Source organism: Poecilia latipinna, unplaced genomic scaffold (genome assembly GCF_001443285.1).
Source record: "Poecilia latipinna isolate Pla-1442-1.1 unplaced genomic scaffold, P_latipinna-1.0 Scaffold1047, whole genome shotgun sequence".
NCBI classification, from domain to species: Eukaryota; Metazoa; Chordata; class Actinopteri; order Cyprinodontiformes; family Poeciliidae; genus Poecilia; species Poecilia latipinna.
In genome coordinates this window covers 138,673-164,479 of record NW_015113663.1, presented here as the reverse complement: position 1 = coordinate 164,479, position 25,807 = coordinate 138,673, and the positions used below count along the sequence as shown (strand labels likewise).

Genomic DNA, 25,807 nt, shown 5'->3' with positions numbered 1-25,807 from the left:
TACAACATTTTGGTCTGCACTGTTATGTTGCCATTTTTCCAAAAACTTTGTTCGTCTTCATTCCATTTGCCTCGCAATAGAAAGTCAAACCACACATCAAAATTTATGTGAACATAAATCAGAATGTCTTCATGTTCCTGTCATGAGATTTTCAGTGATCCTCTGTTGCTCAAAAAATGAATGCAAATATACATTTTTAATAAAGCAGTTTATATTTATTTGTTTGTGTACAAACCTGCAATGAGTAAAATCATTTTTTGTTTTGTTTTGTTTTTAGTAACTAGATATGTTTTAGGAAGTTGGTAACCTCTGGGTTTTTGGGGGGATTTTTCCTCAGGTGTGAAAAGTATTTTTCCCCCCAACATATTTCTACTGATTTTGCTTTTTGTAAAAACTATATCAACCTTAGCTAATATAGAGCACAGCTTTTAAATGTTTTCATTCTGGGCTTGTGTAATATTGAACTGAATGAATAATATAATAATGAATCATGAATAAACTGCACTGAACTGTGATTGACCTCATTTATTGAGTCAGTTTAACATGTCACACCCAGGGCTGATTATGGAGAGATCATCTATAGAGTCAAGAAATGACTTAAGGTGAGCCTGGCTACATGAAGTAGGCTACTAATCTAAAAAAGTAAAACATCTGGCACAAAACCAACAGCATGTCAGAAAAAGATATAGATCAAATCAATTCAAGTTTATCTGTAGCACATTTCAGCAACAGGGCGATTCAAAGAGCTTTACACTATAAAAACAACACCTATTATGAAATTAGCAAAAAATTATATATTTTGTAATATTCCATCATCAAAATTATCAAATATACACCAAACATAGTAATCAATGCTCCACTTAATAGGAATTGAAGGTAACTCTAAGTAGCTGAGTTTTTATATTTTATTTAAAGGAAATCGGTGTTTTAGCTGTTTTGCAGTTTTCTGGAAGTTTGTTTCAGATTTGTGGTGCATAGAAGCTGAATGCTGCTTCTACATGTTTAGTTCTGGTTCTGGAACCAAACATGGAGAACCTTTCTCCAAACAGGAGACAGAAACATTCAGAGCTCTGAATGGTTCTCCCCTCTCTGGTGGACGTTTACACCTCCCACTGCCAAGCCCCTCACCAAGGACAGCACCACGCTGCTGCCCTCAGGGAGGCGGCATCAAAACAAAAACAGACTCAAAAACCGTTAACACCTTCAACACTTACATGAACTAATTATGGTTACATGTGTATGCGTGTATATACATCCAGCTGATTATTATTGTAAATAATGTTAATATCACTTGTTTTCTCTTGCTTTATATTCCACATATTTCATACATTGTACTGTTAATCTCATTGTACATGAGACAAACAGTAAATTCAATTCAGAATATTGGTGTCCGTATTGGAAGTGGAAGCAGTGGATCGCTGCATCCTTAGGCTGGTGTTGACAGTTTTCACATTGGACCAGATTGGTTCTGACAACTTTTCCCAATAAATGAAATAATTTGTATTCACTCAGGTTGTTTTAGTCTGATAGAAAACTGTGTTAAATATTCTGAAACATTTAAGTGTGACATAGAAAGTAAAAACAAAGGGGGGTCTGTGGGGATGTGTGTGTGGGGGAGGGGAGGTCCTGGAGCTGTGAACATACATGGTAATTCCTGTTTTGTGTCATTGTGCCTGTGATAGGTTGCTGACCTCTGGAGGGTGGAGTTATCATCTCTTTCCCAGAAACCCCCTCCCTCCCTCCTCCCCCACAGCCCTAAGAAGGATTAAAAGGACACATAAATTAGTGAGCAAGAGTAGAAAATTATACATATTCACCACTGAGTTTACAAGGAAGAAGAGGTTGTGACCTCTGGGAGGGAACAGGACTGTAAATGAAACTCTCTCCTCATTACACCCAAACCCTGAGTGTGGGGTTTGTGTGTAAACCTCTTGGCTTTGGCTGCCGACTCAGAGACAGGCTGCAGAAATTCCTCCCAGAGGCCTCTCTGCTCCTGACATATTAGCTCTCCTCCAGCGCAGCTTCCCAGACCTCCCCTCCTCCTCTCATGTCAGCTTTGGGTGAAGTTATTTCCACATTCCTGGACCCTGAAACAATCGGTCAGCGAACAGGAAAAGTGTGTTGATTTCACAATCATCCTCCACTCTCATTCATCATTATTTGACATGTGAGTAACAAAAAGGAGGAAAAACAGTAGGATAAAGTTGAGACAATGGAGAACAGCATTCTAATGTTTCCTCATATTTACAGGAAAATGAAAAAGTGTTTCGGAAACATTCATATTCATCTTTTCTCATCACTCTGAGGGTTTTGACCTGAAGTCAAGCACTTTTTTAACATGAGCAGAGCTGTGAGCTAAGCTGGTTTGCTAAACCACTCCTGATTTGACACTCCACCCAAGCTTCCTCTCTTGGCTTCAAATGTTGTTTAGAATTGGCAGGAATCTCTCTTTTTCTTAATTTTCCAACCACTTGCATCACATGCATTAGGGATCATAATGTTATGACTTACAGATGCATTGTGTGTAAACAGATAGAGCTAAAAATCAAGTGTGAAGCATTTATGCCATTCAGTCACCATTGAGATTAACTGTTGAAGTGTGAGACGTTTTCAAAACTACAGAAAACGGTTTTCCATGTAGGAGTCCAGACTGGCCAAAACAAACCACGAACTGGAACAGCCATGCTGGTCTCCAAACGGGAAGGTATTTATGGTTTACTAGTTAAGGAAAAGAAATGAGCTGTAACATGAAAACTGGACTTCCCACTTCAGTGGGCCTGGAATGCAACATGATTTGAAGTGAATGTTGAGGGAGATTAAAATGGCGAGTCTGGGTTTTCTCTCCTCTGGATAAGCTGCACATGTTTCATAAGATCACAAGATCACAATAAATCTGGCCCAGTTTTTGGGAGATCAGTGATCGGCTGATACTTACAGGTGAAGCCAATCTTATCCACTTTCAAGGTCTAAAAATCACCCCCAGCCCTCTTCTGCTCTGCTGTGAGACAGTTTTGACTGAGAGGCCGACACTGCCAGGTCATGTCTGCATGTTCCTTGTCAACCCACCGTTGCCAACTGAGCGACTTCCTTACTGTATTTAGCAACATTTCAGATAAAAAAGCCAGCACTGGCCAACCTCAGAGTTGGCAGGTCAGGGTTCTTAAAGTTGATCGGCCAGACTGCTGCAATCTGTGCAAACTTCCTTATTACATTATGTACAATTTGATTTCTTGCTTGTTTATGAGTGACATCAGACAATCAGATGCTTCAAGCCTCGTTTCTGGTCATGAGACATGGATCGTGTTAAAAAGGAGTGAGATACAAGCTGCTGGAATCAGCCTTCTTGAGACGAGGTGAGGGTTCCCATCACCTAACTTCAGATCAAGGACTAAAAGTAACCTGAAAAAATGAACAACCTTTATGTTGTGTTGGATGTTGAAGTACATCCCAGAGTACAACCCAAGTACTCTGGGCAGAGGTGTCAAGTGGATTTGGAGGTTTAATAAAAATTGTCAGAGTTGACACCTATTAACACAGATTAAATAATACAGGAAAGACAAGAGAAAGTTAGATTCTGAATACTCGCGAGGAGAACAGACAGAGATGTGCTTTCAGTTACAAATCTCCTACTGCTGTGAAGCACATTTGCCTGCCCCTCTCTTTTTATTCTCTTTTAGGATCCCTGATCACAGAGAGCACTGCAACTCTAAAGGGAGAGGGAAGACACTTCACACAGTTACAGCGCCAATGATTATCACTAACTAACAACACAATCTATCTTAAACTAGATTATCCAGTTCCTGACACAGGGTCAAACAGAGCAAATTGTACATCTTCACGGCGACGGTATTACGGCTATCTAACAGTTCAAAAGCAGGGCGTTCTGTAGAGAGCTGCTGTCACTGCTCTTCTTCAGAGAGGCCCTCTGAGAAAGGAAATCAGAGTGATTAACAATACAGCAATATTTCTTAAAAGATATGATTAACAAATAAATACATAAAGCAAGAACATTATAAAGGTATAACAACATTTGATAATAATACAATTTACCTAACAAAATAAAGAGCAAAAAAAAAAAAAAAAGAAAATCACAGGGAACGCAGGGAACCAGAGTAGAACAACAAAAGGAGCCAAGAACAGAAAACCAGCAAAGATATCCAGGAGCACATCGGGTAATCACAGGGGGAACCAGCAAAGAATGACTGAGAATGAGTATAGTGGGGAGCTTGGTTATGAAACAAGGAACAGATGATGATTAGAAACAAGTTTCAGGTGTGAGAAGGGAGAGACAGAGAATAATTAAGGAATATAATAAAACTAAATACACTAAAGGACTGAGTTAAGGTAAAACAGAGACAAAGATGGTCTAATCATAGTACAGAAGCTAAGGTACACAGAAATAATGTGAAACTAGAATCAGTAAATCAAACCCTCAAACAACTAACAACAACCTGGGACGTAATAAAGCAGGCATTAAACAAACTTTCCGTTAAGGCTAAATTTTGGTTTTATTTTATTTTTTTCTATTGTTCTGATGTATTATTCTAATTTTAAATGTCATATTTTCATCAACTCTACGTGGAAAATCATCGTAATTAACAGAAATAAAGGCTTCCAGGGCTGTCTGTGTTACCTACATAATGTGTTTCATTTAGTGAAAATGGTTCTTGAAATGGACATTTCAATAATACTCTACCTCATTGAATGTGTCTGTTTGTACCCTCAGTCCTCGGTTGTGTCTCCTTTTGCCTGACAGCTGTAGCTCACACTGGATCTGTGGGTGGTGCAGACAGCCGCGGGGCGCCCAAATGCTTCAAAGGGCTTTTCTTTCACAATCCTGTCGCTTGTGCGCCTTTTTCTACCACACTTTTTCCTTCTACTCAACTTTCGAACGTATGGGGTTTAGTATTTTATTTGTTGTGAATATTGTATTTTACTGTATTTTACAAATCATCAGTCAACCATTCCAGTGTCGGGTTGTCCCTGACAGCAGGTGGATTTGTCCTGCACCTCCTCCCCGCAGCTCCCGCCTCCAGATGTTCGGGCTGTTGACTGCTCTGCTCTCCATTTCGTAGCGGGGCGGACTCTCCTTCAGACGCTGAGCCGCTAACGGGACTCGGGACCGTTGGAATATTTACTCCCCTGATTTTCTCCCCTCTCTGCCCGGGTGAAGTTGTTTAAGTCCCCGTTGTGAGTGAGTATGACTGCTGCGATGGCGGACGGCTGTTTTCTGACCGCGCTGCAACCGAACTCCTCCTGTACCGCCTACGTGCTGCCCTCGGACGGGCAGTCCGCGGACCCGCTGGCCAAAGTCCGGAGGGTCCAAGAGCAGGTCCGCATGCGACTGGCCGAGAGGAAGTCCTCCTCACTGCCCAGGCTGGGCAACTCACAGTTTGGGCCAGCAACAGGTGAGAACAGGCGGCTGAAAAAGTTCCCCAGTGAGGGGAACCAGTCCGTTACTTGTGTAGAACTGAGGTTTGGTGTAACCTGTGTCCATCAGCCGCTCAGACACCCTGGAGTCCTTCTAGAACGGAACAGAAGAAATCATTTATTCAAATAATAAACATGAAAATAAAACTCAGCAAAATACAAGAACAAAACTGGAAAAGTATGGGAAATATAAAAAACCAAACTTTCTTTTTTTTATTGGTTGAGTATAATAAGAGTTTTGATTTATTGTTGTTTCGATAAATTTCAGTTAATGTAAAAAAAAAAAAAATACAACTGGCATCATCTTAAAAGTTACGTTTTTAATATTTTCTCCACTGTTCCACAAGAACAATAAGTATCAGTAAATTTGAAAATATGATCCAGTATATTGTAACCGTGTGGAGTTTAGTGATAAATCAGTAAGTCAGAGGCGCCTGAAGGAGTCTGTTTCAGATGGGAATGTTTGTCCAGAGCAGGATTTGAATGCTGTGACATACAGTCACAGTCAGTTACATGAAAAAGACATAATAAATCATTTTTCCATCATCACTTTTGTTATCACAATAGTACCACAAAATATCGGGATGACATTCTAAGTCAACACCACCCACTCCTATTCAGAATCCAGCTATGATACAGAAAGTTAAGTAACACTGTTACGACTAAAAGAAATAGAATAGGGACCCTATTCTATTTAGGAATTTAGGAATAGGAATATATATATATATATATATATATATCAGAGTTATTCTCTGTTCTCTGGGGGACCAATCCAGTGCTGTGGTTGTGTTGGCCGCCGGCCCGTTGTGGTGGGCTACATCTTATCTCCTGACACTGCATTGCAAACAGTTGCTAATCTGCATTCAGCACACGCAGGCCAGCGGTAGCTAGGGAATTTTATTTGGTCTAAATTGAAAACAGATTCTATCCAGACGTTGTTGGGAAAAGTCCTGACTGAAACCTTTATAGGCTCCCACCCTTTGCTTTGTCGTTCTGCTCGTTTTTTTTCCCTGCCACATTGTGTATTCTGCAGTGACTGCTGATCCACACCACTTAAACCACTGAAATGTTCTTAAGCACAGCAGGACAAAATGTTAAGATGGAGACCCAGGAGAAAAGAGAAAGCAAAACTGTGTGTCATTTATTTGTGTCTTGCAGGAAAAATAAAATGTTCTGGTTTTCTTATCATGGGAACAGTTTCAGGTGAATACAAGGCGGAATTAGAACATTTCTTCATTTCTACAAAAGAGTCAAACAGGACAGGATTCAGGAGTTGAGTTTTCATTTGAGAAAGTTTCTGCTCAGAGTTTCTCAAGGAGCACGAAACACAAAGAAGAAAACCCAAAGTTGAACTTGTCACCTGGGTTACATGGACTTGGACTTGAAAACTTGGCTTTTATTGGACAATCTGTATACCAAGTAACAATACAGTCTTTGTGGAGTCAATCTGAGGCCCAGTAACATCTCATCAAAGAGACTACACAGTGTTGGTTGTAGATTTGATTCAACCAATATCAGCTACTTACATGAAACTGATGATGTGGAATCCAGCAGATTTCTCTGTTCAGTTCAGAGTTCAGAGAACATCAGATGATGTTATATGTATTTGTTGACCTTTGGAACACCAGGGGTTTTATTTCCTGGTTTTTCCTTTCTTGTGGAAAGTCTAACAATGACTGCATAAACTTCCACTGTCCAATTTCTACTTTTTTCCCTAAATGTTAAAGTTGTTGTGTCCTTGGTAGGACACCACTTCACCACTTCACCAGCTTTGCCTGTTGTTGCCTGATAGCCTCTCTCTCGTCTGTCAGTCTGCCCAGGGCGGCTGTGGCTACAATGTAGCTCACCGTCATCAGTGTGTGAGTGTGTGTGGGAGTGACTGGATGTAGGGGTCGTTTGGGGTCATCTGGACTTGATAAAGCGCTTCACAACTACAGGCCGTTTACCATTGAACCTCACTAGGGTATTTTCTGAAGACAACCAGAAATCAAGAAGGACAAAATGTCTCCACACTTTCCTGAGTCTGATAAAGCAGATGTTGACAGAACTGTGTGGCTGTTATTTACTAAAACTCCTTCCTCTGATCACCAACAGTGACATTTATACGACATGAGCTCACATATCAAAATGAAATGCAGTGCCAGGGGAGAGAAGAACTAATCCCAGGTGAATGTTGTGCTGTTCGCTGGTATGATGTCCCCCGTTACATCCTGTCCTCCTGTTACCTGTCTGTGCTGTTTCACACTAAAAAATTAACTTGAAGCCTTAGGGCTTGTTGGTTGCCATGGCATTAAAGCCAACAGAATAAAGAGCTTGGACGGCAGTAACCCACAGCTACAGTGTAATAAATAATGTAGTTGGAGGGAGAATCCCATTTCAGCGTCAGTGTCCTGATCCCCAGATGCAGCCGTACCAGGCTGCATGCTGGCTCTGCTGACGGCTGCTTTCCCAGTCCAGACTGGGAGGTTGGGAAGGAAAAGGACCATCAAGTCCTGAACAAGTCTACAAACAGCAAAAAAACTGGATCATATTTGTCAGTACAAATGTTTTATCTTAACTGTAAACAGAAAATACACACTGATTTTATCCGATGTGTGGTCTGGTTTACCGGGTTCTGAAATTGTTCAAACTAACTTCAAATGCACAACGTGACAGTGCTGCCAACTGCACTGTTGTGCAGCCCTGCTATAGAGTAACTTATGTTATTTTGCATGAAACAAAAATGAAGTCAAAATGGAAAACGAAGTGCAGTTGATGAAAAATGTCAATAAGTATGTAAGGCTGTAAAATATTAAAGGGGTGTGCTTCATTCTGACTGTATTTTGATGCTTCATCTGTTTACCTTGCAACAATTTGGCAATAAGTTATTTTGAGCAAGGCTGCTGAAGGAATATCCCATAAGGCATTGAGATATTCTAACCACTTTAGGTGACAGAATACAGGCTGCAGGTCAACTCAAATTCAAATTTCTGTGACTAATAAATAAAGAAATAAGCCAGGATTAAAATGTTGGCATTTCATTGTGTTTGAAACATCCGTGTTCCTGTAGGCTACAACGATTTGGCTGATGAAGCAGCTTCCTTCTCCTTGGATATCTCCAGAGATCTAGTAGATTGATAGTGTGATGTTATGTAGATCTCATTTGTAATAAATTCAGAGGGAGAAACCCCAGAGCAGCTGATAATGTCAGCTGAACTCACTGCTCAGGCTTCTACTGCACTTAAAAAAGCAAATATGATTATTTTGGAGTGATTTTTCATCTGATAATATTGCTACAGTCTTTACCAGTAATAGTGCATCCTGTTCAGGTTGCCATGGGAATAAACAGTTCTTTCCTGCTCAGAACAATGCTGTCCTAACGGTGATGTTTGCAGACCAAAAGGCTGCTAAGACCCTTAAAGGGAGGTAGAAAGACCAATAAAATCCATATAGTTACTGTGGATTTTGGTGGAAGTTTTGTGTTTTAAACTTTTTTATTTCCATACTTTGTGAAAAACACAAGCATAGAAAATGTTCAAGATGTGCAGCATCGTAAAATACACTTTATTCTTGTTTTTGCTCCTCTTTAGTTAACAAAATCTACGCTTTTTTAAAATTCCATCTATTCTTAGCCGGGGTATGTAACTTAAAACATAACATTTCTTTTACATATTTGCTAAATCTATCACCATGTAGTGACTGTATAATATGAGGCAGATAATCAGAGGAGAGAAAATAAAGAACCTTGACATTAATCTGTGAAACCACAGGGCACTGAGGTCAGGCTCCTTCACTGTGAATTCATCATAATTCACTGCTGACTAAAAGTCATTTTTTTACTTGTTTCTTAAAAATAAATCACCCACCAGTAACACCTGAGCAGACTGCATTTTACTACATGTGTACTACAGTTAGGAACTGCTTTTTCCAAATTCGGAACATTTCTAAACTTCGTAAGATGGTGACTTATGGTGAGCTTGAGATGATTGTTCATGCTTTTGTCTTATCGGGCTTGGATTATTGTAACAGTCTGTTCACATGTCTTAACAAGAGGGAGTTTGCGCGTCTGCAGGTAGTACAAAACTCAGCTGCACGCCTGCTCACTTGCACCCACAGGAGGGAACATATTACACCCATCCTCAAAAGCTTGCACTGGCTGCCTGTATCTTACAGGATGCACTACAAAATCCTGGTACTGACTTTTAGAGCTCTTCATGGACGGGCGCCAGACTATATTAAGAACCTCATCCAGCCTTATGTTTCGACTAGGAGCCTCAGGTCGTCGAATCTAAACTTGCTGATGGTTCCTCGGACCCTTTTTAAGACTAGAGGAGACAGATCTTTTAAAGCTGTGGCGCCTCGCCTCTGGAATGAGCTACCTTGCACCATTCGATCTCTGGATTGTATAGACACTTTTAGGAAACAACTTAAGACCCACTTTTTTAAACTTGCTTTTTAGCGTAATACTGTGTTTTATTGTTTTGTATGTTGCTTTTAATTTATTTATTTTTTTACATTTTGTGCAGCACTTTGTGACCCTGGTCTGTGAAAAGTGCTATAGAAATAAAGTTTACTTACTTATTTATATACAAAAATGAAAGCAGAGGAATCAACAAAGCTGAAGCTTATTTTGAAGTGAGAACGCCGCCCTGCCTGACCACCTTTGTTTGCTGAACATTCCTTTCCAATCTCCTCCAGACAACATGCTGTCAGGATCTATTTTAGACCTTCCTCTTGTTCCACCAGTAGTCTTCATTCATGCCATGATTAGAATGGCAAAATATGACAGGAAGACAGGGAGAATCTAAAATGTGATAGCAGTTATTTGAGTTTTCTTCTCATGCAAAAGAAGCTGGTTTTACTTTATTGGTGCAAACTCCAAGTTCCTTTAATTCTTAGGTATGAGAAATCCAAACTAATTGCACAGAACTACACCAGTATGAAACATCTATTATAATAGAAACCTACACAGTTTATAAACTGTGGTATTAGGAAAATCATGAGTGCCATTGGTTTTAAAAGTTCTGCTCTTGACACCATGATGACCTGCTGGTTGAAATAAGTAAAACATCACTTCTTCACACACAAGCAATATAAGTTAAATGATACTCTGCAATAATCTATATAGAAATCTATATAGATATATAAATATATATAAATATATGTACTGAACGTTCAAGCTGATTCAGCACTAGTGCAGAACACAAGATGCTAAAAGACATTTCAAAAACCTTCGACGTTCATGTCAGAACCTACAGCTGGTTCCTACCTCTGCTGATGTGGAAGTTCATACCTGTACAATCACAAAGAGACAAGCACAAGTTTACATGTGAAAGCAGACCAGTGTTTGCCAGAGAGAAAAGCTGGACTTTGAAATAATGTTATTCGGACAGATGAGTGAAAAGTGGAATGATTTCTAGGCTGGAGCAGATGTTTGGAATAAACCAAAAAAGAATTCCAGATTAAGATCTTCATACTGACTGTGGTCATGTAAACTCACCATCATAAAATCCTCCATGGATTCTACCTTGTATCAGAGGGATCATACAAAACTGGACCCTGAAACATGACAATGAGCCAGAACACACCAGGACTGGCTGAGAATGAGTAAATTAAAGACCTGGAATGGAGTCAGTTCCCTCAGACATCTCTCAGGTGAAATGGAGAAATATGAGAAACCTTCATTAGACCAACATAGACTGGAATCTTTGAAGTCATTACAACCAAAGGTGAAGCACAAGCTAATAGGCCAGGGTAACTTTTTCCTCAAGTAGAAAATACATTTATGTTTGCTGTCATTGGCTTAATAAATCAAACATGTTGAATCGGATGTATTTGCCTGTAAATAAATCCCTCTACATCCTAGATATAATTGATACAAAACATTAGACACTGATATAAGTGAGATATTTAATGAGTTGTACTAATTTAGAGTGCATTCTGTGTGAATTCATACTAAACAGGCTGGACTTCCAGTCCGTCTGTCCAGGAGGTCCGGTTTGTTTGGAGAGCATAGAAGTGAACTCTGGTCTGGTTTCAGTTGAAGTGAACTGTGGTGCGGTTTGAATGCATATGAATGCCAAGTGGACTGGAGAACGCACCAAAAGTAGGAAGCGAACTAAAATAAAGTGCATTCTGGGTATATACAACCAAAACAAATATGCAAGTCTAGAGCTAGCTGGTGGGAGAAATGGTTTGTGATCTTTCACCAAAGACAAAAGAGAAATCCTACAACCACTAAAATCAGATGCCACATGTTTACTTTTGATAAAGAAGGAAGTTGCCCTCAGTATTTTCTTCAGATGTTTTTGTGCTTTTTCCTTCTGTGGTTTTCAGAGCAGCGCCACCACAGGCGACGAGAGGAACAGGTTCCTCAAAGTGTTAGTTTGGTTTGACAGAGTCTGGTGTGAAATCAAACTGCAGCAGCTGGAAATGCTGCAACGTTTCCAGCTGTTGCAGTTGCAGCAACTGAAACTGCACATGGTGCAGTTTTGGGTCCCTTTGTCACATTGTTGCAGAAAAAATCCTGATAGATGGAAAAGAGGTGAATGCTGTCCTTAAATGCTGAATAATGACTAATATCCAAAAGCCACACTTCATTATTTAAACATCACAAAGAGGATGACAAGCTAGAAGAAAGTTAGTTTGTATTCTTAAAAATAGATTCCTAGTTTTCTTTCTCTTTATGTAAAATGATCTGACTGCACTCTCTTGTTGACTCCCTCAGAACCTGTGTGTGATTTGTGTCATTAACTTGTTTGTGTAGTTATTCATATTTCTGCTCATGCTGTATTTCTGCGTTGGTGGTATCAGTTAGTTGTGATGTGGTGATGCTGATGTTCAGGCATGCAACCCAGGGCCCCACCCAGCAGTATTTCCTCCTTCCTCCCTCCCAGCCTGCAGTACTTGTATTCTGTGTGTGTGTGTGTGTGTGTGTGTGTGTGTGTGTGTGTGTGTGTGTGTGTGTGTGTGTGTGTGTGTGTGTGTGTGTCTTGTGGTCTTTCCAGTCAACACTCTCCTTTGTGTTGTCCTTCATGTGGTTGCAGTGAGCTGTATGGAGGAGCGTCATGCTTTCTGTGTCCAGGGTGACATTAAAATGGGAGCTGGAATTGCTCCATGCACTTCTGTTTACATGATGTCATCTTCCACACACACCCATACACAACCTGGGTCACACTGAACATGCTGTCTGTGTGGCACAATCGATAGCACTGACACGTTGAATCCTAAGAGCTTATACTGGATGCTTCACCCATCTGAAGATGTTTTGTGAGTAAAGATGACTTACTCGGTTTTTTCTTCCATGGAGATTCCTGTTATCCTTGGATTGTGAAGTTCAGGCGTGCTGCTGAGTGTCTCTTGGTGAAGTCATGCCCTTATTCTCCCTCCTGTACCCAGTGGAGCTCTATGTTCATTATTCTTGAGTGAATTGCTCAGCTGGTGTCTGGCTGGGTTTATTCTTAGTGAGAATAACCCAGTGGCTGGTTAGTGCTTCAGAACTAACCAGCCATTAACTCTGGATGGTTTGTTCCTTACACTGAAGCTGGGTGAAACTCTCAATCTGTAGGTGTTTGGACTTCTAGTTTAGTTTTTTTTTTCAGTTTTTGATCATTTCTTTATTGTTTACTTGCTTAGTGCAATTTTATTTTTTTCATCACGTTCGTTCATTAGTTGTATCTATCAGTGTTTCCTTCTTTTTAATTTGGCTCTCAGTTTTATTGTTTTCTCTCCTGTCTTTTCCTACCTTTCTTTCTCCCAGCTGTTTTTTTCATTTCCTCATTTCCTTTGCCTGCTCTCCTCAGCTGTTCCCAGTCACCTGTAATTAGCTCTTCTGCTTCCTTTCTCACTTCCTCTCCTCAGTACCTAAGCCCCTAGTTGAATGATTCCTCTTTGGTTCTTTCTGTTTTGTGTCTTTCTCTTTTTCTTGTAGCATCTTCAATTTTTGTAAGTCTTTTTTTTTTCTTCATATGCCTTCCCTCACCACACCGAATACCTATGCTTGTCAGAAACATAAGTAACAGTAACAGTGGTAGTTTTGACCCAGGGCACATCTGCTGGCCAGCATGAACATTTGAGGAACAATATCTGTCAGTTGCATTCAGATTTTATTTCTGCAGCCTATCTACTTGTCCAGTCAGTGTTTAGTTTGTGTATTGTATTGAAAGAAAATCAAATATTGCTGTGTCATGCATCTTGTGTTTATATTTTCTTTCAGCTTTAGAAAATCCTGATTAGAATGTGGAGGAATTGAACAGTGGCTAATTTTCTAGATGCCTTCCCTTAAAAGCTGTGACAGAGCTCCAGATAGTTGCAGTTAACACTGAATGAAACTTAATTAATTATTCTGTGATAAGAATGTTCAATTATTACTTCTTTTCCTGATGTCTCACATCTCATATGCGGCACACATACGCCACTGCTACGAATCCTACAGGAGTGCTACATTTAAGAATTATTTCGTGCTGTTGCAGCAGTACGTAAACTCTTTTTAAACAACTACTCCAATTATTTTTGAAATAATAAAATAAACATCTGCAGCTGAACAATCCTAACACCAATACGAAAAACTCAGGCCTTTCTGCTGGACTGAACATCAATTTTCATTAACTGATTTAAAATGCAACAAGGGGGCTGCACAGTCGTGCATTTGGTAGAGCTGTTGCCTGGCAGCAAGAAGGTTCTAGGTTTGAATCCCGGCCTGGGTCTTTCTGCATGGAGTTTGCATGTTCTCCTTGTGCATGTGTGGGTTCTCTCCGGGTACTCCGGCTTCCTCCCACAGTCCAAAAACATGACTGTTAAGTTAATTGGTCTCTCTAAATTGTCCCTAGGTGTGAGTGTGTGTGTGTGTGTGTGTGTGTGTGTGTGTGTGTGTGTGTGTCTGTGCATGGTTGTGTGTCCTGTCTGTCTCTGTGTTGCCCTGTGACAGACTGGCGACCTGTCCAGGGTGACCCCGCCTCTCACCGGAATGTTAGCTGGAGATAGGCACCAGCAACTAAGGGACAAGGGTGTACAGAAGATGGATGGAAATGCAGCAAGAGGTGCTGAGTAGACTTTTTTTTCCAGAGAATTTGAACCAGCTGAAGCTAAAACTGCCTCTTGAAAAGTTCTGGGTAGAATTTATCTAGACAAAAGTTATTTTTTTGTTTTTTTGTTTTTTTAATCTGAACTATAAAATGTATATACATTTTTGTTCACTTTTGACTTTTGCTTTGAGTGTGTTGTTCTTTCAGCAAAATGACTTTTCTCTGTATGCTGCAATTAATCAATTATTAAATTATTTCACTAATCGATTTGTTACAATGAATCCAATGAATCGCTTCAGCCTTAAATGAATTCAAATAATTTTTGGGGGGCGCTCAAAGCGCATTGAAAAAAGTGCAAGATCATCAGTCATTTAATTCAGAAATGTAGAAAAAATAAGAAAACAATCAGCACCATTCTGTGGATGTGAGCAGATGGAGTCATTTAAATGCAGTTCAGTACCATCCTGTTTTTTGACAGGATTGGCTGATGGAATCGTAAACAATACCTCAGTTTTCCTAATGATCTATGATGCTATGTTTTAATGTGACATATTTAAAATGAATAACATGTGTTTTGCTCTTTCCTTTCTGTAGACTGCATTCATCCTGAAGTAAAAAGTTTTCCCCAGGCTCACGGCTTCAGTTCTAGGTCCATGATAAGCACACCCACTCGTCCCATGGCTGTGAGTACGAAGCTTCACATACCAACATGCCAAAAACAATAAGTCTATTTATTGTTAAAATGTATTAATAAAAATTCTAAATGATGCATTTAACATGCAACTATTTTAAAATATCTTGAAAGAAATCAAGTTATGACTTTATGTCACATTGTGAATACAAATGTTAACAAATTATTTTGGGATTTTATGTGACACTCCAGCACAAAATCATGCACAATTGGGAGTAGTTTTTAAAATGCTCTTCATTATTCTGTTTGTTCACTAAAACTAAAACATTAGTTGTACCAACTTCACCAACCAACACAGAGGAAAGTCAAAGGTTAAGTTGTCGAGATGTTTCAATCAGGATTTGGTTGGAATAACAATACCCACACTTTGAACACCTCAGAGAATTGTTTAATCCATCAATCCATAGTGGAAACTGGAACAACTGCAAACCCACCATGACATGATTTTCTAACTAAACTGACAGGCTGGGAGAGAATTAACCAAAAACTAGAAGTGAGGAGGTCCTTGGTAACTCGGGAGCAGCTGCAGAGGGCCATTGCTGTTAACTACAAGAAAAAAAGCCATGTGCTGTTGGCCAGAAGCAAAAAATATATAACTATTGACCTACATACGTATCAAAACACAGTGTTCCCCTCTAACCCCATGGTCCACCCTCTATACTGCGCAGAGACAGGGTCAGAGTTAGAGCCAAAAACATGGCCGCCCTGGTTAAAACCTGAAACTGGGGACCAGATTGACGATTCAGCAGAACAACAAACATCCAGCCTGAGCTGCAGTGGAATGGTTTTATATCGAAACATATTCACTCGTTCTAAAGGAATGCTGGTATTGAGTATTAGGCAGAAGAAACTTCATTGAAAATAAATTATTTGTTTATTTGAATCTTTTAATGTTTTTCTAATGTATAAAAAGGCTTAAATGGTTAAATGAAAGATTAGTGGAACATTTTTTTTATCCAAATAATCAATTACTAAGAACAAGTATCCAGTCATCTTGTGGTTTATTCAGATGCAACTTTGCAAAACTAACTTGTTGCCATTTTCAAGAGGCTTTTCTCCAGCAGCCCTGTCAGACAAATCATACTTGTTCAGTGTTTTTCTAACAGCTGACTGAGTGATGTAAAACAGTCAGCATAGTGATTAGGATTAGGACTGATGTTCAGACTGGAGTTGAATCTGTCCTCACCGACGCAGACATGCGGTCATTCCAGTGCAGTGATGCCGACCAACACAAACCATCAGAAGATAGTACGTTCCCTCAAGCCATAGAATCCCACAGATTTTTATCTTAACTGTTTTCATTTTCTGCACACACTTTTCCTCCCAGACACTTTTAAAAAAAAGAACAATGAGCAGGTATTGCGTAAGAGTTTCCTGCTGTTTCCAACAGGGTCAGGAGAAGCATGGAAGCTGCACTCTGCACAGCTGGGAACAATGTAAAGACAAAGACTAAATCTAAACAGGATGCCTGACTCTGCCTTTAACTGACCTGTCTAACAATACAAACGCCACAGTCAGCTTCCTGCTGATCAGCAACCAGTCTGTAAAGAAAACTAACAATGCTGATGTGTAGTTCACTACTATAAAAACTTGTTGAGTTTTTATCAAAAATATCAATCAAGTTGATTTGTGGAGCAGAGGCAGTTCAAAGTGCTTTGCATCATGAAATACAAACATCATAAACACATCATGCAGTCAACAATTGTGTAACTAGTAACAGACATTGCATTTTGTAAATTGTTTTAATTATCAATACCCATAAAGTATGTTGATCAATGTTCCATTAATTAATTAATTATGAAATGAAATGAGACATACAGCGTTGTTCAACCCTCCAAGGTTGTTTTTTTTTGTTTTTGTTTTTTTAATGAAAAACGCTTCTATGGTTCAAAAACAAATAAACAGCTGGGTTTTTATCATCGATTTAAAGGAACTCAATGTTTCAGCAGTTTTGCAGTTTTCTGGAAGTTTGTTACAGTTTTGTGGAGAGTAGAAGCTGAATGCTGTTTCTCCATGTTTGGTTCTGGATGCAGAGCAGAAGCAGAACCAGAACCAGAAGTCCTGAGAGATCTGAAAGGTTGATGCGACAACAGCAAATCTATAATTTATTTAGGTTCTAAGCAGTTTAGTGATGTCTGTTCTCTCAGTGAAGGACTGTAGAACTGGGAGATGTTCTCTATCTTCCTGGTTTTAGTCAGAACTCCAGTAGTAGCGTTCTGGATCAGCTGCAGATGGAGGATTGATGTTTTAGGCAGACCTGAGAAGACAAAGTTCCGTGAATCAATGTGAATAAAGATAAACAAAGTTTCTCTAGATCTTGCTGAGACGTCAGTCCTTTAATTCTGGAAATGTTCAGGCGATAGAAGGCTGATTTTGTAACTGTATTTGTGTATCTGTATTTGTGGTTCAGGTCAGAGGTCATCACTACATCCAGGTTTCGGATCTCTAGTTTTCAACTGTAATAACTGAAGCTGTGCATTGACTCTAGATTGTTCCTCTTTAGGTCCAAAGATAAAAACTTCAGTTTTGTTTCTTTTCAGCTGGAGAAAGTTATGACACAGTCACACATTTATCTGTTCAGTGATTGGATGGTTCAGAGTCATTTGGTGACATTGTAATATAGAACAGTGTACTATTTGTGTAGTTTTGATAACAAATCTTATTTCCTGTTCCTGTGAGAAAAGTCTCTTAAGATCTGCTTTCCTCTGACCAACCACCTTGCAGGTGTCTGCAGTGTCATCTCAGGCCTCTGGGATGTCTGGCAGCTCTCAGGTCAGGCATAAAGAAAGCGCCTCCATCCAGACCAGCTTCTACACCTCTCACATGCAAAGTCGAAGCCAACGCTCCAAGTCCCTGTGCCAGGATGACCACAGAGCGCTACCTCTGGCCCGTCCACTCCACCCAGAGTCTTCCTCTGTGCCCTTCAGTGTTCCTCCACCTGGAAGCCTGAGGCGGTCCCTGAGCGGGGTCCTGGCCCAGGAGAGAGGGCCCTGGCAGGAGGAGGAGCTGCCCTACCAGTACACCTATAAAGGTCCGTCTCATCGCATCATCAACAGAATCACCAACAGACAGCAGTACTACCAGCAGCACAACTCTGCGTTGGGGCCGGAGGGGAACGGCCGGGGCTTCACCAGTGCTGGGGACAGCATGACAGGGCAGTGGCAGCATCATGCCTCCAGGACCAACCAGGCCACGGCCCAGTACACCCAACTGCACCGGGCCGCCTCTCTGCGCTCTCTGAGGAGCGTCGGCAAGGGAGCAGACATCATGGATGCCGCCTCCATACACAGCAACGATCCTCTGGCAGAGTGAGAACACTTAATTCATTTTTTATCTATCTAAAGCTGATCCACGGAAAATTGTGTCTGTTTATAAAAACTTTCCGCACAAGATTGTCTGTCAGGTATCAGTCAGAAGAAGATTTCATACTAACCTGCCTGGTTCCTGCACAATAACTCTGTCAGACTGAAGTGACTGAAAAAGAAAACAAAATAGCTCTAAAAAGTCTTAATAATTGGACATGTCCAACACTTGGTCAAAACATGTCATCATGACAGCAGGTAAATAAATACAAAGAAAAATAAATCATAAATGTTGACATGATTTCATACCAACTTTAAGTTCAATCTTACATTCAGTCATGTAATTTTTCGACACTTTCCCAAGAAAGTTGTTTAGATGAATATTTAGATGATTAAAACTGGTGCTAATAATAAAGACTGAGTCTGTGAGGGACAGACAGGGACAGAGGACAAGTCTCCTGTTTACCTATGGATGTGGAAGAAAATCATTGACTGTAGAGGACAACTAGTACAAAGTGCAAAACATCACAGCCAAGTGAAATATTTACTGTCCCACATTTCTAACCAGATTAACTACATTAGGTCTGCAGAGATCCTCTCTAACTGTTTGAACTGCTGCTGACTCATTAAAACAGTTTCATATGAAATAAATCTGCATTAATATAGTCTGTCTTTTTCTCTTGTGTGTGCATGCGTATGTGTGTGCGTGGGTGTGTGTGTAGGATGCAGAGCATTGACATGCCCACAGCTGTCAGATATCTTTCTGAACCAAATACTTCTCTGCAAGTTTTGGGAGCTGCTTATATACAACACCAATGTTACCATAGCAACAATGCCAAGAATCAGGTACTTTAAGTTTGATGGTTTGTGGTTATATTTGACTATATTTGTTGCCCTGTATTTCATTTATGTTTGTTAATGTAACAGGGACTAAATGGCTATGCAAGCTACATACTCTTGATTTTTATTTGTAAAAACATTTTACAGACATGTAGAATTGTTCTTCCATTTCATTACTTTGTGCTGGTCAAGCCTAATAATGTACATTAAAGAGTTTAGTTTTGAAATTGTTCAGTGTTCCAATTCTTCTGAAGGTTTTTAGAAAACATTAAAAATGATTTATATTCCAATTAGTATACACTGAATATATACACAGTTAGGAGAATGTGGTTCCCTGGTCTAAAGCATCTTTTGGTTCCCTGCACACACAGATTTTTTCCTCATGCAGATAATATTAGATTGGAAGGTAGCTCTAATAATAAGAGGACATGAACTGATGTCTCTGTATTTTGTATTTTTCCCTAAAAGACAGACACCCACACGCAACACACACTGTATGTTTTGTTTTCTTGCTATTCCAAAGTGTCCAGTTTTCCCAAAAAACTGCTGCATAAACTTTAGATTACTCTGAGAGTGTTATTGTTACTCTGTGGATTTAATCAGAATTTGAACAGAAGGTAAAATATTTTTTTCTGATAGGTTTGTGTACAGGAGAATGGGGATGTCTGTCATTTCCAAACTCAAGGCTTAGTTTTGATAGATTTGATAAAAGTGCAAAGTGTGTAAGAGGTTCTCTGTGTGTGCCAAGGTCCGTGCTTTGGGTGGCGTTCCTGCGCTGGTGCAGCTTTTCTCCAGTGACCATTTAGAGGTGCAGCGCTATGCTACAGCGGCTACACGAAATCTTATATATGAGAATGCTGACAACAAGGCGGCCCTGATAGAGGCAGGAGGACTGACGGCTCTGGTCAACATCCTGAGCCAACACGACGAGGAGCTGTGGAAGACCATCACAGGTAGGAATGTAACATCCCAACATCAGAGGAAGCTTGTTATGTGAGCAAATATGCACCACAGTATAAGTCTGTGTGAAAAAAAGAAATGTATATGTGTGTGTCACTAGTCATTCCGGTATTTTCTGTGTGTTAGGTGTCCTTTGGAATCTGTCCTCCAGAGACAACCTGAAGGATAGGCTGGCTGTGGAAGCGTTGCCACTTCTGACTGAGAAAATTCTGGTTCCACTTTGCAAGAGCATCCCTCTGAACCCGTCTGAGAGAGAGATCTTCAACAATACCACTGGCTGCCTCAGGTGAGAACCAGACCAAGATCCCCCGGATAAACTGGAGCGACATGACAGACAAACAAATTGACTGACAGGAAGCTGTTGATGTTGCAGATCCAACCAGACAGCAGGAGTCTGAGACACACAGTCTGCAGCCCAGTGTCAACAACAACACTGCTGATATTAGCACATATTACTTCCAGAGCAAAACCTCCCTTCCTGTTAATCTACTTAGATTAACAGGACCTGAGCAAAGATAAAATGAAACTGTACAACAGATTAACCAAATTAATGATACAAAATAATCCACTACTTTACTATCTCTCTATTAGCTGCCTGTGACCTTTTTTGAAAGTTTTTTTTGTCTTTTCGACTTTAAGCTGCATATCTAAACCATGAGATCATCTGTTTCCCAGCAGCCAGCAGGGCAAGTGTCTCATTCCAACTACTGTAGAAATCCAAAATAATTGTTCTCTGTTTTTTTTTTTTTTTGCCACACTATTTTTAGAGTTGATGGATTTTTGTTGTTGTGTCGAATAAGAAAAGGAGTGGAAATACCTAAGCTACTCTTATGTAAGCTATTTTTTTACTCCATTTATTTCTGCACACTCCCTGAGACATGAAATAAATCCTTGTTTGCTAATTCTACTGGGAATTTTCACTAAAAATGTTGCTTTGAAAGTGATAAACCACAAAGATTTGTTGAGGGAGTTTTTTACTGGAACAAAAAACATATGTTAAAACAATTTTATTCAAATTCCAGTTAGCCAGTCACATTTGTCACAGCTGAGAGGTCAGCAAGTCAAACATCATCAACATAATACAAGCAAAAATTACAATTTGAAAGAAACCCTCCAGTGTTTTGGTTTTTTTCTCTAACAACCTAATTCATATTATATGAGTCATTATGGTCTGATTCAGATCTGATCAATATCAACAAAGCGCCAGGCCTTTTAGTAATCACTTAAATTCTTGAAATTCACCAAAGGTATGTATTATGGGCTGAATAATTATATCCCATTTGTGGGGCCACGATACGTACAGAAGGGATCCTCGTGATCCACTACCAGCTGGTGTTCAAGGCAGAATGACAAATGGAGACATTTATGCTGCAGTATGTAACTTTAATGAAAAAAAAAATACATATTTGTTAAAACTGTTACTATGGTGTGACAGTTTGATATGAGACAGATAATCTGTGAAAACGTTGAGCTTCTTTGCCAATTAGAAACTACCAATTAGAGACAGGAGGCGGGCCTTAGCACTATTAATCACAATCATGTAGCACTGAACATTCTCTTTCTCTGTCCCCTCCTTGCTTTCTGCTATGCTGCAGCTAGCATAGCATGTTGTGAATGCTAAGTCTAGTTAGCATCACCACAGATGATGTTGGATAAACAGTTTTCCTGTGACTTTAAGTTGTTTCTCTGCCTTCAGCACATTCAGCAGCATGGACATAAGTTTGATTGGCGCTAAACAGGATCTTGGATCAAGAGGATAGACCCTCGGTAGCGGGGTATTTCTCCAGATGGCAATGGTAGCTCAGGGAGGAGGTGAAGGAGAGCGACGTTTTCACAGATTATCTTCCTCATAACAAACTGTCAAAACATTTTAACAAATATATAAAAACATATTATTTATGAAAGTTACATACTGCAGATTTAAAATGTCACATTTATATAATTTTAAATATTAGTTTTACTTTTACAAAGCGGTCACTGAGAGAGCGCCACCTTTCTGCAGACAGCTTCTTCTTCTTCTTTTTGTTTTTAATGGCGGTTGGCAAGCAACTTAATGGTGTGCATTACCGCCACCTACTGGTATGGAGTGTGGATCAGAACGCAACTGAAAAAAAAAAAAAAAACCTTAAATTCTTTCTATCAGTTTAGTTTTCTTAAGAAATTTTATTAAATAACGTAAATATTCAGAGGAAGAGGAATATCCCAAAATATCTGGTATTTTTAACTGTAACTTATTCTTTAGAAGTCTATATTCTAATTTCCTTCTCTCCTCAGAGTACTTTGGACATAACAATAAAACATGTTCTACTGTCTCTTCTTGAAAACAAAGATCACAATTACCTGATGGATGTTTCCCCATTTTAAATAGTGTACTGTTTAAACCTGTATGACCAAAACATAATCTGGATATAATGTTTTTTTATTTTCTACTTCTTCCTGTTCCCCTCATTTCACCAACTTTCCTTTGAATACTATAAAGCCATCTACCAGTTCTTTCTTCTTCCCACTGCTTCTGCCATTCCCTTAACCTTTTGTTTTATAATAGATTTTATTTCTTCTTTACTAAAAGGAATCAGTATCTCAATGCAACTGTTTTTTGAAGTTTGTTTTGCATATTTGTCTGCCAACTCATTTCCTTTTATTCCTATATGCGATGGAACCCATGTAAAAATGACAATTAATCCCATGACCTGAATTCTATAAAGTATTAACTGAATCTCAAATAAAAGGTCTGGCCTACTATTAGACTGATTATGTTTAATTGAATATAACGGTGAACTTGAATCAGAACAAATTAAACTTCTCAGAGGACGAACCTCTTCAATCCATCCTAATGCCAGAATTATTCCCATCATCTCCCCTGTAAACACTGAGACGCCATCAGAAATCCTCTTACATTTTTTAATACTAAATCCTGGAACGATAAACGACACCCCATTGTTGCTACTTAAACTTTTAGATGCATCTGTATACACTTGAACATAATCAAAGTATTTATTTTCTATATATGATTGCACTGAGTATGATTCTAAAATATTTCCTTATAAATCCACAATGATTTCATGAAACAGAGATGGATGGACCGGTGATAGTGGAACTGTTTCACTCATTTTTATAGATGATAAATCAAAATCTTTCGCGTCGCTCTCTATCTCCCAACCAAAGGATTTTAAAGTCTTTTTCCCCTTTTCCCAGCTAGGTTTTAAAATTTCTTGACATAGATGGTTTTCATACTGACCCTTTAAATAACTCCAGTAAGATAATCTTAACTGTAATCTTCTGAGGTAAAGTGGTATTTCCCCCATTTCAACTAACAAAGCCGAGATCGGAGTTGTTCTGATGGCTCCTGTACACAACCTCAAGGCTTGATACTGAATAATGTCTAATTTTTTAAGAAGTGTTTCTGATGCTGATCCAAAGGCCAGGCTACCATAATCTAATACAGATCTTATTAAACCTGTATATATCGTTTTCAATGCTTTCCTCTCAGCGCCCCACTCTCTTCCCACCAAACATCTCATAACATTTAAAACTCTCTTACACTTATCCACTACTTTTTGAATATGTCTACTCCAAGTGAGTTTTTCATCCATCCACAAACCCAAAAATTTAAACTCATTTACTCTTTCTAAATCATGTTTATACAAATACAAGTTTAAATCATTAGATACTTTCTTCCTAGTGAAAAATAAGGTCTTTGTTTTATCTATTGGAATTTTAAAACCCCAATTATATGACCACTCTTCTATACTATATATTGCTTCTTGTAATTTCTTAACTATAAATTTCAAGTTCTTACCTCTCTTCCAAATTGCTCCATCATCAGCAAATAATGAACAACCCATACCACTCTCCAAATTGTCAAGCATATCATTAATCATAATAGAGAAAAACAAAGGACTCACAATGCTTCCTTGAGGAGTTCCATTTTCAACAAAATATTTTTCTGACAATTGTTGACCTATTCTTACTTGTATAGATCTATTATGTAAAAAATATTTCATCCAATTAAACATTGATCCTCTAACCCCCATTTTCCCTAATTTAATTAAAAACCCTTCTTTCCACATCATATCATAGGCTTTCTCTATATGTCAAAGAAAACCGCCACCACACTCTCCTTATTAACTTGCCCTTTTCTGATTTCATGTTCTAAACACAAAATAGGGTCTATAGTACTTCTACCTTTCCTAAATCCACTTTGAAATTGCAGACAGCTTCCTCAGTGGAGGAGTTTTTAGTCATTTGACCGTTTTTATAATTATTTAGTAACTAACCATACAAATTTACATAATTCATCACTGTGTCAGATTCGTGTCACCTGCGGATACAAAAAGCAGGTCATGGAAGAGGATTAGTTGAAGCAAAATATCAATATTACTGTCTGAGCTTAGTTCTGCATAAAACCCGCCCACAAACTTCTGACCAATCACACTCTCCTCTCAGAGCTCCGTACCAGAGGAACAGTTCCTCAGCCAGGCTGCAGCCTGTTTCCACATATTTGCTGCAGGTCAATAACTTGGTGGAATCTGCTGGGTTTCCTTAGACAGAAATTTTTTAACTACTTAGAATAACTAATTCCGTACACTTTACTGTTTGATAACTAAGATCAGTTAGAATGTATGGATGTGATTGAATTATAATGATTTTTTTGTAAAGAGAGGACTCTTGTTGTGAAATGCCATCAAATAAATAAACTGAAATGAATTAAATGTAATATCTGCGGTATTCCCAAAGTGATCAATGTTCATTTTACAAAGCTTGCACACGGTGAAGCTCCTGTCAGGCTCGTTCTTCCCAGGTATCGATAAAAACCAAAATGAGTCCAAATGTTTGCTGTTTGAATCTTTCTTTGATTTTTGTAATTTCCTCTGATGTACGTCACCACATTCTGATGTCACTGCACATTTTAAATCGACAATAGATAATCTTATGTGAATTGATTTTTTTGGCCCACCTCTAGTGATTAGACATGCCTTTATGCTTAGAAAATTTAGTCCAGAACTGAGATAAAACAGGTTGAATTTTATAATAATCAGATCAAAGTGACCTCTGCAGTGACATGTTTCCTGCTGGGTATGAATGTGTCTGTTTGTGTGTTTACCTCGTGTCTGTATGTTTAGGAACTTGAGCTCAGTAAATGAGAGAACGAGACGGAAGATGAGAAGCATGCAGGGTTTGGTGGACTCTCTGGTGTGCTACATTCAGCTGGGGGAAAGAGGAGATGATAAGGTAACCCGAATCTCACTAACAAGCTGTAAATAATGCAGTAGTACATACAAAGAGGTCTGATTTCAGAACCATTGGACATCGTTACTGCAGACTGCCTAAAATACCAGCAGCTCTGAGCAGGTAAAAACCCAACAGACATAGAAAGATGACGTCTGATTAACAAAGATGGTGTCATTACATTTGCTCCTGGTGGCCATTATTTGAGATTTTACTGGTTTTCACTAACCCAGTGGTAGTAATTCTATGTGCTGCTGCCAGCCTTGGCCAGGTTTTACTTACATAAGAGATTTTTAATCTTAATGGAATATTTCTGGTGAAATAAAGGCTTATAATAACAATACTATGGTGTA

General features: G+C 39.1%; 1 protein-coding gene across 1 annotated transcript in view; it reads left to right on the top strand.

The window, feature by feature from the left end:
* The first annotated feature begins 4,912 nt into the window (after positions 1 to 4,912).
* pkp3b (plakophilin 3b) overlaps positions 4,913 to 25,807 on the top strand; it is a 28,589-nt gene continuing 7,694 nt past the window's right edge. Inside the window, exons 1-7 of the mRNA XM_015051473.1 lie at positions 4,913 to 5,408; positions 15,027 to 15,115; positions 17,848 to 18,431; positions 19,148 to 19,271; positions 20,014 to 20,218; positions 20,352 to 20,511; positions 25,349 to 25,457. Coding sequence (XP_014906959.1) covers positions 5,201 to 5,408; positions 15,027 to 15,115; positions 17,848 to 18,431; positions 19,148 to 19,271; positions 20,014 to 20,218; positions 20,352 to 20,511; positions 25,349 to 25,457 — 1,479 coding nt within the window. The 5' untranslated portion in view covers positions 4,913 to 5,200. The remainder of the gene's footprint in view (positions 5,409 to 15,026; positions 15,116 to 17,847; positions 18,432 to 19,147; positions 19,272 to 20,013; positions 20,219 to 20,351; positions 20,512 to 25,348; positions 25,458 to 25,807) is intronic.